Source organism: Falco biarmicus, chromosome 1 (genome assembly GCF_023638135.1).
Source record: "Falco biarmicus isolate bFalBia1 chromosome 1, bFalBia1.pri, whole genome shotgun sequence".
Lineage (NCBI taxonomy): Eukaryota > Metazoa > Chordata > Aves > Falconiformes > Falconidae > Falco > Falco biarmicus.
In genome coordinates, this window is record NC_079288.1 from 91,210,372 (window position 1) to 91,227,600 (window position 17,229).

Consider the following 17,229-nt stretch of genomic DNA (forward strand, 5'->3'; position numbering starts at 1 on the left):
CGCCCCCGCCCCGGTGCGGGGCGGCCACGTGGAACCGCGGCTCCCGCGGCGGCGACTTCCTGCTCCGCATCGCCCGGCCGCTGCGCGCAGCGGGGAGGCAGGCGCGGCAGCCCGCAGCGGGGGCGCCGACCGGGCGGGGGGGACAAGGGGTAAAGGGGGGAGGAAGGAAAAAAAAAAAAAAAAGAGAAACTTTGTACGTGCGGCGGCGGCGGGAGGAACGCGTCCGCAGGCGGGCGGCGGCTGGGGGAGGAGGGGGAGAGGCGGCGGCGGCGGGGCCGTGCCGTGCCGTGCCGTGCCGGGCGGGGGGCGGAAGCCCGCCGGTGCGCGGGGCCGGGCGCTGCGTGCGCGGCGGCAGGAGGGAGAGGGCGGGCGGGAGGGAGGATGCGGCTGAAGCTGGGCTTCCTGCTGCGCGCCGTGCTGCTGGCGGGCAGCTTCTTGGGGCTGCTGCTGCTCTGGTCCTCGCTGTCGCCCCGCACCGAGGAGCCGGCTCCCCCGGGACGGACGCGGGTGAGTGTGCGGCCGCGCCGGGCGGCAGGGCGGCCGGGACGGAGCGGGTGGTGGAGCCGCTGCCCGGGATGTGACCGGCGGCGGCTGTGGGCGGGCGGGGGGCGGCTGCCCGGGCTGCGGCCTGCGGCGCCTGTAGGCCCGAGAGGGGAGAGCGGAGCGGCGGGGCCGGCCCCAACCGGCCCCCGGATCCGGCGTCCCTGCCCGGGCGGCGCCGCGCCTTGGCCCGCCGCCGCCGCGGGACGGGCCGCGCCGAGGCCCGGGGGCGCCGCGCTCCGATGGGCCCCGGCGGCCGCGCCCGGCGGGTGTAGGGTCCGGTCCGCGCCGCCCCGCCCGGCGTGGGGCCGCCGCAGCCCCCCCAGCCCGCCGGGGGCCGCCGCTGGCGGGGCGGGGCGGGCAGTGCCCCGACGGGGCCCTTCCCCGAGACCTGCCCGCCGGCGATGCCCCGGGCACCCAAAAGGCGTGGGTCCGTGGATGCCTCCTCCAGGGGCTTTGCCATCCCTGGAGCAGCGGCGCCGGTGCAGACTGCCGGAGCGTCCCGCAGAGGTGTCCCCCGGGGGTTCGACAAAGGGCGCAGGTGCTCCCGCACACACTCCGCTGCGGGTCAGCTTCCCCGGCCGTCAGCGACCCCAGGGCAGGCCCCGCCGAGGACAGGCGGCCGGCTGGGGGCCGGGGAACAGCGCAGGAGAGCCAGCAGGCCTTGGGCTGGTGGCGCTGGCAGTGCGCGTCCCGCACCCCGAAACGGCGGGGCGGCCCGTGGGGCGGGCAGCGCCTCAGCGGAGGGGCAGGGACCCCGGCAGGGCTGCGGGAGCCGCGCGGGGAGCCCTGGCCTGGCCTTGTGTCAGGCGGGAATAAGCCGTGCCCTCAACGCCAGGGTCTGGGAAGGCGTCAAGGTGCTTTTTCCATTTTCGCCACAGGTTTTAGAGCTGTCAAACATAGCTGGACTTAAGGAGATCTGCTTGAAGTAAGATTAGTCAAGATTATTTTAATCTTGGTGAAGTCATAAAATTTTGCAGTGATTATCTTAAAAAGTGATCTGTTGTGATATGTTCGCTAATGATCTTGGGCCTCACTTGCTAGTGGGCTGCTTTGAATAATTGCGGAAGGCAAGCGAGCTGACAGGTTTCGTGCTTTTGAAACCTGGCAATGACTTTGGACTCCTTCAGCAGATGCTCTGTCTTCTGAAGCTGTTACAGTTTTCTGTGTCTTGGCAGTTACTGCTGAGATAATAGGCCACAGCGGTTCTCTTGGAGATACACAGTTTATTAAGTGGTAAAGTTTCTGTAATCTGTTCTTCGGGATACAGCATAGGCTCTTCTGTGTACAGAAAAATCTTCAGGAATTTTATTTGCGTGCCTCCCAAGAAAATGTCAGGCAGTAAACGTTTTACGTCAAAACCAGTTGAATTACTTTTCCTGTTTAGGGAAGGGTAACAGACCTGTCAAGTGAAATCTTCTTAAAAAAAAACCAACATATATATATGGTTATGGTTGCAATGCTGTGTAGGGCAGTGACCGTCATCAGATGACTATTCTGGGGTGACAACTGAAATACTGCAGTCCTACAGTGTGCATGCTGTATCAGCCTATTCAGGTGCTGTAATGAATCACGCTGTCTTCTCTGACAAGCCTGAAGGCTTTTTCTCGGAGGCTTTTGAGCTGAACCTTTGTATCCACCTCCATTCGCACGTGAGGTCTGATTCGGAAATCTGTTCTAGCTGGTGCACATGGCAATATTGGAGTGGGAAGAGTCCTTACAGTCTAGCCCTTGATAAAACAGCATTCTGTCTTGATCACCCCTGCCTTGACTGGAGGAAATACTCATGACAGCCACCTCAGGAAATAATTCAGTCTTTGTTGGGAACAAATATAATGGTATTAAGTAAACACTGTCAAAGATGACATCTAAACAGAATATCTGGTTCATTAGCGAGATCAGCTGTTTACTTGTCATTGTGATATATATGAGAGAGGGTAACACGTGCTTCTTCATTTTCTGGGAAACAGTATCGTTGTTACTAAATTTGTGTTTTGGTTTGGACTGCTTTCCTCCTCAGAAGCTGCTCAGGTGAAGAATGCTAGTGAAACAGTAGTGAGCGGGCTCACTCCTAGCAGTGCTCCATCGTATTTCTGGGGGGTTGGCAGAGCCCAGGAGTATGTCCTGAGGTTAGGGTCTGTGCATCCTGCATCCTGCTAGGTGAGGCGACACTGACCCCATGAGGTGGGCGTGTACCTCAGGGTATGCTTCCCGCAACACCTGGAGACAGACTGCGTTGGTGCAGTTTCAGCATGCTGGAACTAGGAGTTTAATCATAACTGCTGCTCTGGGTGTGCACACTTTGTTCAGTCATACAAATGTATGTGTTTGCTCTGTTGTTAGTTGCCGGAAAGTTTGTTAAGCTAAAGATAACAGAATAATTATTCTTCTTCCCGTACAACGCCCTCCTCCTTTTGCTCGTGCTGAAAACTCTGGCCAACAAATGTAAAATTCCTGATCAGAGAGTACCAGCTTAAAATAGAATTAAACTTTTTATAGCTAACCTCAGGCAGTAACCTTTCCCTCTCTGCGCTGTAACCCTGGGCGCTTCTTAATAACACCGACACATTAAAGAAGCAAAGATGAAAAGTTCTGCTTTGTTGTTCTCTTTATGTTTATAACCTTGAATATTTTCCTGCTTACAGCAGCAAAGGATACTGAAGATCTTGTAGTAATGTTGTAACTATGGACCTTAAAATGAAAAAAAAGTATATTCTCCCTTCAAATATTGTGTTATGTTTTTTCTACTCATTTTAAAAGATTTCAGAGATCTTTTGGAGAGGCAAGGTGATTAAGCTATGGAGAGTTTTCAAAGAAAAAGTGAAAGTGGAGAAGTAGCTTGTTTAGGAAGGAAATGAGAGAACACAGAGGTAGTAACAGAAACACAGACAGCTGGGAGACAAGACCTTTGTTTCTGGTAGAATTCTGACTACCACAGGGAGTGTATGTTCACTGAAAGCATATCAGCCGATCTCCAGACAACCCAACAGTGAAACTTTGTTTCTGCAAGACATCATTTAAGGAAAAAGTGCTTGGAGTAATCAGAGAAAGAGGTTAAGTATTTCTTTCTTTGCATTATCGGAAATATCCAAACAGAATAAAATATCCTCATCCTAAAGAGCTTTTAGTTTTCAATGTAAACCAAATTAAAATAATGAAAATATATTAAGGTCTGTCCTCAGAGTCTTTAAAAGCGTGTCTGCCCTTTGTGTATGTAAGGACATCTACTATCTGATAGTAAGGATTACAAGAGTACCAAAGATTTAGGCAGGGATGTGCTTGTTTATGACTGTGAGAAAAGATCAGGTAGAATCACTGATTCCATTATTATTTGCATGTTGTGGGTTCTTTTGGATGTTTTCCGATACCTTCTGCTCTTCTGGGTCAAGGGATCATGGTTTTGGGGCTATCAGGAAACGACTGAGGCTATTCATTGTACGAAGATTGCTGTAGGCATCCCAGTTGTTGGGGATATAGTACTTGTTGGTCTCCAGCGAGATGTGGCTAATCGGCCACAGAGGTACAGCCTTAAAAGCTGGTGTCATCAAGAAGTGGGTAATACTGCAGGCAGAACCAATGGACTGAAACGGTAAAGAAAGATTCATTACTGAAAAGCTGAAAACAGTGTATTGGGGGAGTAAATGTAATATAGGTCAACTTTAACTCTCCAAATCTGACCAACTACAAAGTGTTAAAGTGACCAAATTAGTATTCAGAAGCATGAAAAGTTATGTAAAATTGAGATTGGTGGGTTTGGGTTGTGTGTTTTGGGGGTTTTTTTTTGAAAGATCAGTTTAGCCTACCTGAGACAAAGCTTGAAGTACAATTTTGCAGGCTCATAGTCTGTGTGGTAGTAGTATGATCAGTGGTTTCATACTTCCTCTAATCTTCACTGGAGTACTCCAAGAAGCTGGTAGAAATGACCCTATTCATTTTTCCTTGTGAAGAACAGTAAGAAGGTGTCCGCTGTGTTACTAATCCCCTTCTGGAGCCTAGGAAAGTAGTAAAAGATTTGCTGGCCACGTGTGGCTGACCTTGCACAAGTCAGAAATGTGGTGAGATTGCAAACCCCACAAAATTCCCTGTTCTGCCCTTTTCTCGTGTGCAGTGAGAACTTCCCAAAATCTTGGCATGGGCTGCCTGGCCTCGTATCTGGGAACCTGCTGCTTCAGATTTGAAGCATTACAATACTTGTGGGATTTCCCAACTTGAGCTAGCCCGTAGCCACTGCACCTGAGCCACCAGTGGGCTGCCATTAACTTGCCTTGCTGTGTGTTGAAGGCATTTAATTTTCTGTGTCTGTAAGTGACATGTTCTTAAGGGGCTTTTGGGAGTATTTGTTTATCAACAGTTCCCAGACTTTCCAGGCTGGCTTTTTTGTGTAAGTAATTGGGCAGCTGTCCCCTTCCTCCTGCCATCCCTGAAAGCATGCACGTCTCCTACTCCAGGTGTGCTCTCAGTGCTCTATAACTTAGCAGGAGCTTTTGAGGTCACAGTCTCCCACCCTTAGACATGTATACCCTCATCTCCCTGCCAGGACATTAGCTGTCCTTATTGCCAGACATCACAGCAGCTGTGCCATAGCCAGGGAAGAGCGGTTGCCCGTGGATCAGGAAGCAGGGCTCTGCCGAGGGTCCTGGTGCAGATGGTGATCTGGCATGTCCCTCTGGTTCAGGAGCCTGGATGATGGGCCTGTAGCTAGGGCTGTGGGCCCTCACCAGCCACCAAGTTTAAACAGTACGATTCCCGTGCAGCCACTAGAAGGTAGAGAATTTATGAAGTGGAGGTGGAGGAGCTGGAAAAAAAGAAAAGCTGAATGGACATTTTCTGAGCTTTCTGGTGACACGCCCCCTTCTCTCCCACTTTAAGGACCGCTAATATCCTGTATGTCTTGGCTGGGTTGTCACTGGGAACTTAATGAAAAGTTGCAGACTGAAGTTGAAATGTTATTGTGGTTTAAATTAGATTCTTGGCAGTGGAAGTCCCAGCGGAAATTCTCCACTTTCCCTTAAGGAGTAACGGCACATGTGCTTAGAGAAACTGAGATGCAGGAATTTTAAGTTTATATCATTACTGGAGGAAAGGGCAGGAATCAGAGTAAAATAATAAATCTGATGTCACAGGGAGAGTGGTGTTCTGTAGTGCAGGGATTCAGGTTCGAGTTTGGTAAAAACGTGATGCGTTGTGGCACACGGGTGATCTAGTTGCAAAACAGTATCTCTCTCTCCAATTGCTGTGTATAGTTATCTATACATTGATCACTGTTGGTTTTTTTTACTGGTTTGCCTTTCTGTAATTGGGTGAGACCTAACACAAGGAGCACCACATCAGGTCTGCCACTCCAGCATTATCTGAAAACTCAACACCATCATTCATCATCTGGGTGTGACAAGGTCCCTGCAGGTGCAGGGCTAGGCATTGGCACACCGCCTTCTACAATCAAAGCCTTAATCAGTCACTACTTCTGGTGTGACACTCGGCAGAAATGAACACCTTGGCAGATATTTTGTGTTCAACAAGTTTAGTTTGAGATTTGTGCGCAGGGAGGCAGTGAGCTTGCCATAGCCAAAGTATCACTGTTGTAGGAAGTAAACATCACTTTCTTTTTCCCCTCTGTCTATTACAGTAATCTTTAGTGTTGCTGGTGACAGTAATAGGCAAAATGTTTTGAGATATTAAATGCTAATTTTTTTTTAATTTGTGCTTTCATCTAAATTGGCTTTGAAAAAGCTTGTAAAAATCTGTCACCCTTGGGAGAGTGTAAAAACCCCAATCACTATCATATTAAAAGTGAAATCTTTCTACAAACGTTTCCAGTTATGTTGCAGAATCAATGACCACAAAGCAAATAAAGTGAAGAAATGGGGGGGAAAAAAGCCTTCATAATTCCTACAGTTCATGTATACATACATAGATTGTATTAAAACTTTCTTGAACTCTTTTTATCTATAAGATCCCTTGTAATAAGTTGGAGAAAGAACTCATTATTATCTTCAGACTATTATTTATGTAAATGTCTGCTCCTCTAGAGTAGTTTTGCACCATTTTATGTGTGTGACAAGTTTCCTTTTATTGTGTTCTAGCACACACCCCCACCCCCCATTACCATTCATGAGTAATGTAAAAGAACTGAACAGTCAAAAAAAACAACCAAAGATCTTAAGGCCAGCATTTGCTTTTCAAGAATCCCACTGTAGGAGAAGAGGATCTAGAGCATCCAGGGCACCTTTGGCAGGATCCTTAGCATAGGATGAAAGGTGGCTGTGCACTCTTAGGTAAGATTGTGCAACAAAAAACTTAGTAATTGTGTCTGATTTGGGGATCACACAGGTAAAACTATTCCTGTCTTTAAGTACCTCACAGAGAAACTCTGGAGTAAGACCACAGAAGTCAGGAATCATCAACACAATGGGTTACGTAGGTTGTCATTTGTTTTAAAAAAAATGAATAAGTAAATAACAGAAGTGGTAACTTGTGCTCCTTAGTGACCAAGTAATGGGGCATTAAAAATAGCATGTAATAAAGTCCTTTTTAAAATAAAAATCTAGGTGATAGTTAAGTCTTTATTTTAAAGATGATGAATTAGGATATGATAGCCAAGCTGAAGTAGTAGAAATTCTGGAGCTAGTAAATTTAGATACTGGAAAAGGCCCAGTGGGTCATCAGAATGCCAGCTTTGAGAGAAGGCCTGTCATATCTAGGAGTGTATACATGGGGTTTTCATCACATGGCCAAATAGCGTGTACCTTCCTTCACCCGAGCTCAGCAGAGTTAAAATTGCTTGTATTGAGCTGATGCTCCCTAATGAAAAATGACAGTGCCTTTGTCCTATTTTTTTCAGATATTAAATCAGCATTATGGGAGACAGCCAAGTGGAAATAAGGCAGGATAAGCTGTTACATTAATAGGTTTGACTTCTACCTTGGGGGGGCAGGGTGGGGGGATGTTTTTACAGAAAGTAGGCCATATAATCTGAGAGAAGGATTCCAAGTCTGGTAACAGTTACATTTAATTACTAAATCTGTTCTGTAAGTATGGAAAACAAACGTCTACTGTGAACGATTAGTTTAAAAATAGCAACACGCTGCTTAAAAGGCTGCCTCCTCCATCAGTTTGCTTTCATCTTTTTGTGAATTAAAGGGAATTTATTCGCTTGATTGTGCCTTTAGCAGTCCACCTCTGCCCCACAGTGCTCTAGATTTAGACACTGTTTTGGTGAGTGAGGTGTGTCCTGTCCCATCCTGCGTGCCCCCCCCCAAGTAGTAGCAGTGCCAAGGTAATGTGTTCAGTAAGGAAAGTGTTGCCAGAATGGCCCAGCAAAGGGGAGCAGTAAGCAGCCAGCAGCATGCACGTCTTTGCAATCTCTGATACTTGTAGCCATGGATTTGGGGGTATTCTGGCCTTTCACAAAATGCAGATTTGAAGAGGGGAAAATTTTAAACTTGGTAGATTTCTGTAAACTTAAACCAAAGGTTAAGTTTGTGCTTTATAGCAGATTTCAGGACTGGGATTTATCAGTTTAATTGTAGCCTCTTTCTTGAAGGGGCTTGCTGGGAAGGTATGTGGTTTTGTGGAAAAGGGGTGTTTTGTTGTTAACAATCATAAAAAGATATAGAGGAGAAGGCTAATACTTGATTTCTACCTTTGTTTTTCAAATAAACATCCTTATTGTGTTCTCCCTGCTTGGGACCGAGCAGTTTTGAAACATTTGCGTACTCATTGGAATATTATTTGAACTGGTAGGTCTGAAATTTGAAAAAACAAGTTTTTTCTTAGTGCAAACTGTTTTTGAAATAGGTTGCTGCTTTCCTAGTGATGCATTTTATAGCACAGAATTCCTATTTTCTGAAGACCCATTAACTTCCCATTTGGGAATAAAAATGCTACTCTTACCAGGCTACATACATACATTATGACTAAAACAAAAAATGGCTACTTTTAGTAATGAAGAGATGATGCTTAAAAAAAGGATTGTTTTAAGCAGGAATTAAGTGTGCTTCTCCATGCATAAGCATGCTTTCTTGCAGCTCACAGATACTTATTTTTTTTTCTCCCCTCTCTGTTACAGTAAACTAATTGTTTGCTGCTCTGTGGTGGTCTGTATTTCTTTTACGTTTCTGTCTTACCATGTCCTCTTGAATCCTTCATTCTAATTGCCGGCTCCAGTAACATTTTTTTAGTATTGCTCTGGCTTTCTGAAGCTACAACTTACTTTCCTTTGATTTCCTTGTGGAGTGTTCAGTTGCAAATAGCAGCAGTCGGCACTGATGTGTGGTAAACCCCTGAGCAGCAGGAGAGAACTGCAGGAAGGTATAATGTAAAAAGAGTATACTGGTTTATATGCTGTTTACATTTGGAAAACTTTCTTTACAGTTGAAAGTCTCAAAATATAACTGTTAATGAAATTAAAGCATAAGCAGATGGTGCTCAGCCCACAAAGTTTCTTACTTATTTTGTTGTCTTAAAAAATTGGCAATGAAAATGGCTCAGCAGGAACTGTTCTGACTTTGAATACAGTTGATTATTTTTTTTAATAAGGCAGAAAGTATTATGTTAAATAGTGTGCTTTAGAAAAAAAATATCTTTAATGAAATTGAATATAGCGGTTTTATTCATATTTGAACATTTTTGTCACAACTTGGGGATTAAAATTTGCTTTGGTTTTAACCTGTAGTAAAAGATTTCCTTTTTAAGTAGGACTATAAAAGGAATAGCATTTCAGTAGGGCTGAAGCCTAGCAGCACCCCATTTTATTTCTCAATTCCTATCTTTATGGATTTGAGATATTTAAGCAATGTCTTTATTTTGAGCTAGTAGAATTCTAGGTATGTCAAAGAAAAAGGTATTTATTTTTTTTAAATTGGCTGTAGAAAATGCCTCATCTGTAATAACATCTTGATCCAAAACCAAAAAGAGTAACCAAGCTACCTCTTAAAAGCATCTGGGATGGTAATGTCATGAGTTTTCTATCCTTCCTATTGAGGAAGGAAGATCAAGAAAGACAATATTGACATAATGTGTTCTTCAGAGAAAATAAATTGTTCTCTACATGCTCTAGTCTTGAAATAAGATTTGCTACACTTTCACTTAAATGAGGCCTTGAAGTCAGCTCTTCAAGGCTCATAATATATGTCTTTTATAAGCCATGCATGTGTCAATGATGCATTTATCATGCACCTTAGACTGCTTCACCTGCTCTGGCTTGGATAATCCATCTCCCACAGTGATTCTAACACGCCAAAGCCTCTGATAAGCTTTAAACAGCAGCTATGAAATATCTTGGGTTTTTCTCACCTCTTCTGCGTTTTACACCCTTATTTCCCTTCCCTCTATGAAGTATGTTCCTCCTGCACAGAACCGAGACCTTCACTAGTGATTAGCTTAAAAATGGTATCTGTAATCTGCAGAGGTGGAAAAGGGTGGGAGGTGGAGGGGTTTTGTTATTTACTTCTTTTGATGGAATATGAGCTTTTAGTGATTATGTCTAAGTATACCACCTGCCTCTGATCAGAGAGTTCTTAGCCAGCAGCTCTCAAGTCCAGAAGGATGGTGTGTGGGTTTCCTGTGCCTCAGCTCCTGCTGGTGAGGGAGAAGAATCTCCTGTTGCCTCTTGTGTCACTTTTTGAAGATTCTCAGCTCCAAATGCTAATATTTCACTCAATATAAGATACTTACATGGCATGAGACTCACTTTGTAAAGTGGTCTTGAGTACTCTCTGTGGAGGTATTCCAGCCCTGGATATGTGAAGTAAGACTGCAGATTAGTTTCTGGGATACATTTGTGCGATCTCGGCATCTAAGTCCTTGTGTCTTCTATCCCTCTCTGTTTTCCAATACCGATCTAAAATATTGGCCTTGAACACTTGCTTATTTTTATGTGAATAGTAGAAGAAGTGTTGACTTGACAGGGAGGCTGTGGAGCTCTTTGGGCAGGTCCAGGTGTGAGCTTCTCCTTCAGGCATCCTCAAGGGGAGCAGCTGTCCATGGCACTGGAATCCAGACTGGGGCAAACAGTTACTCTGGTCCAGCTTTGGCAATGTATGTGTTCATACACAGGGCAGTGAGTAGGTGTCCTAAGCGTCAATACCGTTCCCATTATTTCATGTAGAGAAACGGAGGTGGGGGAATCTCTCTAAGACAGGGTCCCCATATTAGAAAGCAGACTTACCTTTTCTATGAATAGTCAAGTCAGTCACTTCTGGGGGAGTTAACAAGTTTTGCTCCTGTTATTATCTTCTACTAAGCCTGGTGATGACAGGGGAGTTGTCAAGCTCTTGTGATAAAAGGGAGCAGACTGCCAGGATAGTTCATGTAGCCTTTAATCTTTGTGTATGCCTGAGGGGCCCTGGGAAAAGAGGATGGCAGGGAGCAGGCTGGATTAATTTTTCTGGATGAAATGGATATGTCCTGGGGGGTGGCCTACTTTAAAAATAATTAAAATTCTTTGAAATCTGCTGTCCTTGAGCACGCTTCATCTGTCCTACGTCCCCTTTCTCCGATTCGCATATAGATCTTGTGGTTGAGAGAGGCCTTGTGCCTCTTTGGGAGGTGTTTGTTTTGGCGATATTTCCCAGGGGCGCGTAATTTCTAAACCCAGGCTGACTTGCGTGCCTGTGTGTGGCGAAATGCACCCAGGGGCTGCCGGTAAACAGAGGTACCTAGTTATGTTTTTGCTGTTAAGCTGAGAACAGAGAGGCTGCTGGGCTTACAGTAAGGCATGCAAGACACTGATTTTCAGATCAGATCTTAACATAGTTTTATATTTACTCAAAACAGTAAGGTATATTTTTTAATAAAACTAACTTTTTCTAAACAGTCCTTATGTTTGCATGGGGTGATGAAGGTATGATTGGATCCTTACAAGGAAGCTTGATGGTGATTATTGATTGACTGCAGCCAGCCCAAGTCCATGTTACTGTAATGAGGTTCATTGATCTTTGTTTTTCCAGGTTCTTATTCTATGTCTCACCCTCAGCTGAAGTATGAATACTTACATTTGTTTCTTTTTTTTTCCCCGGTCAGTTTTTTTTTCCTTGTTTGTTCTTTGTGGGAATTTGGGGAGTTCATTAGGCTTATTCTCACAACCCACTGTTCAATAGCTTAAGAGTTTTCTTGCACTGCACTAAGATATTAAGTGATACAGATAATCTGGAAGTAAGGAAGAACAATAAGTGATCAGACTACTTGTCTTGACTTTATCCTTTGTAATAGCTTGGGCAATCTATCTTCTAACAAGTTTGTCACAGGCTATAAAATGCTAAGACCTGTTTCATTTTAAACTCTACAATTCATGTCTACAATTAAAGAAGTCTTCGCAGCCTTAAATGCTAAGCACCAATTTTTTTACTGACTTAAAGCCTGTTAGCGTCGCTGCAGAGGAGAGGCAGCTTGAGCAGGTTTTTGAGCTGGTTTTATCTTGCACGGTATTTGCAAGAATTTAGTATGTACTGATATCTTGTCAAAATACAGTCTACTGTCTAATCCCAGCAATCCTAATTTTCAGGAATGGTTCACAGCTGTTAATTTCTAAGAAACAAGCAGAACTTATATCTGTTAATTTGGTTTATCTAACAACCATAATGTACTACTTAATGTTGCCAACGTCATAATGTTGCAAGCAGAATTTGTTATACTTTTTAGGTTGATGCTTTAAAAATACATTTTAATAGCTTAACTGAATAATCTTGACTCTGATGCCTTAAAATGTACGTCAGTGAGAATGTTTTCACATATGAGAAATAATTGTATTTTATCATCTTTTTTCATTCTCAAACTTGAGATTTTCTAAGTCTGGAGCTATGTATTTTTTACATATTTACTAAAATGCATGGGAATTTATATTTAAGCTCAGTTTTACTGATAAGGAAGTTGAGATTTCAGATACAGTATCAGTGTCTTAGAGCTGAACCCATAAAATATTCTTGTATGTAAGTAACTGCATGTAGCTGATTTTCTGTATATCACTTTGGCTTTACAAATGGAAACCTTCCAGCAGAGTGTATTTAGGAGATCTATTAATAGCCTAACACCAAACCCCAACTTTCCTGTACAAAGTCCATTTTGTCCCCCACATACATTTGTTAATTTTGTCAGACCTTGATGTTGCTTAAGTGGTTTTACACTGTATTGGCTATAGGACTCAAAGAAACTTTAAACTGTATTAAAAAGACCAGTTATGGCAACTGTAATGTTTTATAACCAGTGCTGGTTTTATCCCAATGCATGTTAAGCTCTGCAGCGTTCCTTTCTCTTCATACATTTTTGCTTTTAAAGTTTTGGTTTCTTTACTTATCTTGATTTATTTTGTCTGTAGACTGAAGAAATGTGGCCAGCACTAGAGTGGCACATTTCCTGATACCCTTTCTTATCTAGCCATAGTGGCATAAAGCATTGGATCCAAGAGTGAGAAAATACTTAATGTGAAAGGGAGTGCTGCCTGACATCTGGGTGCATTTGCTGAGGAAAAGGTAGTACTGGAGATCTAGAAATACTTGTTCAATTCATCGTGCGGTGAAAAGTCACCATTTATATATATATATATTAAGGAGACCTCTGTTGAGGCTTGGAGCTTTCCTGAAAAGGGAGAAGTGCAGGGCAACCACCAGTTATGCACGTCTTCCCTCTCCTCCCACAATTTAAGAACATGCAGCTGCCTCCATAATTCTGTAGTACAAGTGAAAATAATCTTTTTTGTAGCTTTGCTTTAGAAGAAGAAAGGGAGGTTCATACTGCCAAGAACATTAAACAGAAGCATCCTTTTGTTCAGAGCATAGCGGTGTTCCTGCATTACCATTAACATTTGCCACAGGAAACACCTTAAGAACAGTCCTGGGTGCCTTGGGAAGGGGAAGAGCAGCTATTGCCCAGCCCACCCGAAATAGTGTGTTTTACTGCTACAGGCTTGCCCTGCATAGGAACATTTGGATTATTTCTGAGATGGGATCTGGGCATGGTGACTCAGAAAACCACACGACTGGGCAAGCCTGCGCATTTTTTTCTGATGCTCTTAGCATGCCGTGAGCGTCTGGCCCGAAGGCCAGTGGGGACAGAAGTGCGTGCTGCCTGTATGCCTCTGCTTCCTCTGCACAGCAAGGGGCTCCTCCGAGGGAGGGGAAAGGTCTAGAGAGGCATGCTGAGTTTTGGGGGTGGTTTTGTGAGGGTTTTTTGTTTGGTTGGGTTGTGTTGTTTAGTTTTAAAGGTACAAAAGAAGCAAAACCCTCTCTGGAGTCGGGCAGCTGCTTGAGTACCTGCCAGCCCGCAGGTACCTCTTCATTCCCAGTGCCCCGCAGAGGTCCCGAGGAGGGCTCTGAGGAGGGCTGGAAGTCACTTGGGAGGAGCAGGGCTCTGCAGCCCTTGTCTCTCTGCTTGATGCCTATGTCCTATGTGCAGGCAGTGGTTTTAAACAGCCGGGGGAGGCAGCTGTGTTCTGTGCGTTTTGCTACTAGGGCACTCTCCTCAATCGTTTTTCAGCTACCCCTCACTTCAAGCAGCTTTTTCTTTTTCTTTTTTTTTTTTTTTTTTTTTTTTTTTTTTTTTTTTCCTCCACACTCCTGTTTTGAACTAGCTCAGCACTGGTGTTCACCCTCCTTATGGATGCCAAATTCATTTGGCTTGCCTGCACAGCTGGCTGTGGGGAGTCCTTGATCCAGCTCAGCATGTAGTTCTAAAGGTGCTTGTGTTGACACACAGGCAAGACAAAAATGCTTAGTGGAGAAGTAAACTGGTTGTAGAAATGTAGCCATCCTGCTCTGGAACAACAGCTTGACAAATCTGGCACCTAGCAGACAGAAGTTTAAATCCAAAATAAATTAGCAAAACCAAAAAATGTAAAGGCAGCTCATCTGCAGCAGCTAAAAAATACAGGTTTTATTAATTTTCTGCAAGAGCTAGGTGCTTCTTGAAATTCATATTCCACAGTTCACCTCGCAGCAGAGATGAAAAATAAAACCTTCAGGTTTTACTGTATATCTGCAATCTTCAGAAGATAAACATCAATGTAATGCATCATAGTATTGACATTCAGAAGTCTTCCAAACTTTGCTTTTTAAATAAAATAGGAAATTCAACCTTGAGTCCCTTTACTCAGTAGGAAGAGTAGGCAAGTGGCTTTTTTTTTTTTTTGCCACATCTTACCTAAATCTGACTTCCTTTACAAATCTACAGTTGTCATACTGTCAAGAATTATAGACCTGGAAATGCCATACTAAACAAAAGGGAAATACGCTGTTTCCAGGTAAAATACTATGCCTAAAGTGACTTTTATTACTTGCGGCTTTCAGCTGCTCTCTGCTAAAGAGATGCACAGAGTTTCTGCTGTTCACGTTCTGTTGAAATAATTAAAAATGGAAGGCTGAATAGTAGCTTATTCTTAAGCTTTTACATTTTTTAAGTGATTTGAAAAGTCAAAAATTTCAACTTTAATGATGTCAGAAACGCTATCCAAATTTCTTGCGTAAGGTCATAGGATTATTCAAGCTGGAAGGGACCTGAGGAGGTCCCTAGTCCAACATCCTGCTCAAAGCAGGGTCAGCTGTGTGGTCACACAGGCTGCCCGGGGCTTTGCTCAGCTGGGCCTTGAAAACCTCGAGGGAGGGAGACAGCACAACCGCTCTGCCTAACTTGTCCCACTGTTTGGCCATTCTCATGGTGCAAGTTTGTTGGGGTTTTTTATATCTAGTTGGATATTTCTGTCAATTTCACCAAAGAGCACACTGACACCTCTTCATTGTTGTTCCTGATATTTTTGGTTTGCCATGAGACTTAAAACTGTAGAACTGTTTAATTGTAATTTAAAAAAATAAAGAGTGGGTTTCTTGGGGTTTTTTACATTGGGTTTCTTTTGTTTGTTTTGCTTTTTTGTTTGTTTCAGTTTACTGGAACTGTCTAGTGGGTTGGTGACTCAGTCTGATTTTCTGTGTCTGAACTTAAGAGGATTTGTCCGAGTCTACATTGTATGATAATGTATTGAGAAAATGTTGATTTGGGTAACTCACATATGAGGGTTCTAAACAGAGCATATCCCTCTTATGTTGTGCTGTTGTCACTTGTGTGTGAGAACTTTTAAAAAAGAAATCACCTCATCCCGAAAGGTGACTGATTAATGACAGTAGTAAGATTGGCTTGATTGACAACCGTGTGAATGTATTGTCTCTTACAGAAGAGGCTCTTCTATATTGCTTTTCCTTATCCTTTTCAATGTAATAGCTTTGCAGGTTATTGAAAGGTAGCAAAATACAGTGGATTTTATTTATTTTGTATTTTTATTAGATACATTACTTGTGGATTTTTGGGCTTCTTTTGCTGATTCTGTTTTGATGTATAGCAAACAAAACTATATTGTTTACTGTCCTGTCCTGGTACATCTGCCACTTCACCCTTCTTTGGTATTTGATGGCTTATGCGTGTAGCTTCTCTTTCATACTGAAGATCGAAATACTGACATCTTTCTTCTTTTGCAGTTCTTCCCCTTGGGAGGCACTGCCTCCCCAGCCAGACATAAGTATGGACTGCCTTACTGACTTTTCTTTCTGCAGCTGCTGGCCAGCTTTTTACCCTGTTAGAGAAAACAGGCTCTCTTTCATGGGGACCGCAGAGGCCTTTAGAAGCTAGTTTCCTGACAGGCTTTTACAAAATTTTCTTTGTTAGCAGTTAAAGTGCAAGACTAGCACATAAAGGTCTTGACTTAGCAAACTGCATTCCGATTTAAACACCCATTTAATGAACTGGATAGATCACAAGTATTGTTTGCTAATATTTTTTTCTGTGTTAGATGCAGTAAGTTAAGGGCACAGTTTTCGTAAATGCAGTTATTAGCAGCTCTGTTTGAAGCCTACCAGGAGCATGCATACTTAGGGCTTGTAGAAATAGCTCCAGCTGGGAACAGCATTACTGGGGCAAGTATAACCCGAGGAAAGACTCGCCATCATTTTGAGATCAATTTTTAACAAAAATTCCATTCTTGTTACTTACATGGAGAGTCTGAATTGCCAAGACTTCTGATTTCATACCAAAAATGTTTAAAAGGACTGGACAAGTTTTGACAAGATTACAGTGCTTCAGAGAAATGCCTCTTTGCTATGCACTTTTGATGGTGGGGATGTCCTGCAGTTAGACGCGGTGCTGAAGACACTGACTTCCATTCATTGCAAACAAGAAGGATCCTCATGTATCTTTCTTTGTGTGTGTTGTATGCCAAACGATTTAAACGGTAGAATGCTACAGTCCAATGGCAAGGGTATCAGTGCATACAGAAGGGTAATGTTCCTTCTCCAGACATGTGGTCAGAAATACTGGCCGGAGTGTACCTGAGCTGGAAATGGAAAGGTCACATGAAAACTCTCTTCAGGATCTGACAGGTCTAGGCAGGTCCTTTGGAAGGTGTTCAGGACTATGGAGGCTGATCCTTGGTGCCACATTAAGAGAAAGCAGTAGGATGTCAGTTCCCAAAGTCGTCTTTGAGAGTAATGTTTTGAATGTTAGTCTCAGACAGTTTCTAGGTTGCTGGCAGCACTGTGGATCATCTGCACTAACAAAGTAAATGCCAAGGCAGTCCATTTCTTGGAGTCCGGGTGCAGCGTGTCTGCCCCTCCACTAGGTCTTGTGGTCTCGGCATGAGCGTGGTGACTTCCATACTCAAATGATACTGCGTGGAGAGTGCGGAGCTAAGTGCAAGGCTGGTAAGCATAGTGG

General features: G+C 43.8%; 1 protein-coding gene across 2 annotated transcripts in view; it reads left to right on the forward strand.

The window, feature by feature from the left end:
* The first annotated feature begins 362 nt into the window (after window positions 1-362).
* GALNT7 (polypeptide N-acetylgalactosaminyltransferase 7) overlaps window positions 363-17,229 on the forward strand; it is a 74,028-nt gene continuing 57,161 nt past the window's right edge. For both annotated transcript variants that reach the window (XM_056346867.1, XM_056346860.1), the window contains exon 1: window positions 363-507. In XM_056346867.1, the coding sequence (XP_056202842.1) occupies window positions 382-507 (126 nt within the window). In that variant the 5' untranslated portion in view covers window positions 363-381. The remainder of the gene's footprint in view (window positions 508-17,229) is intronic.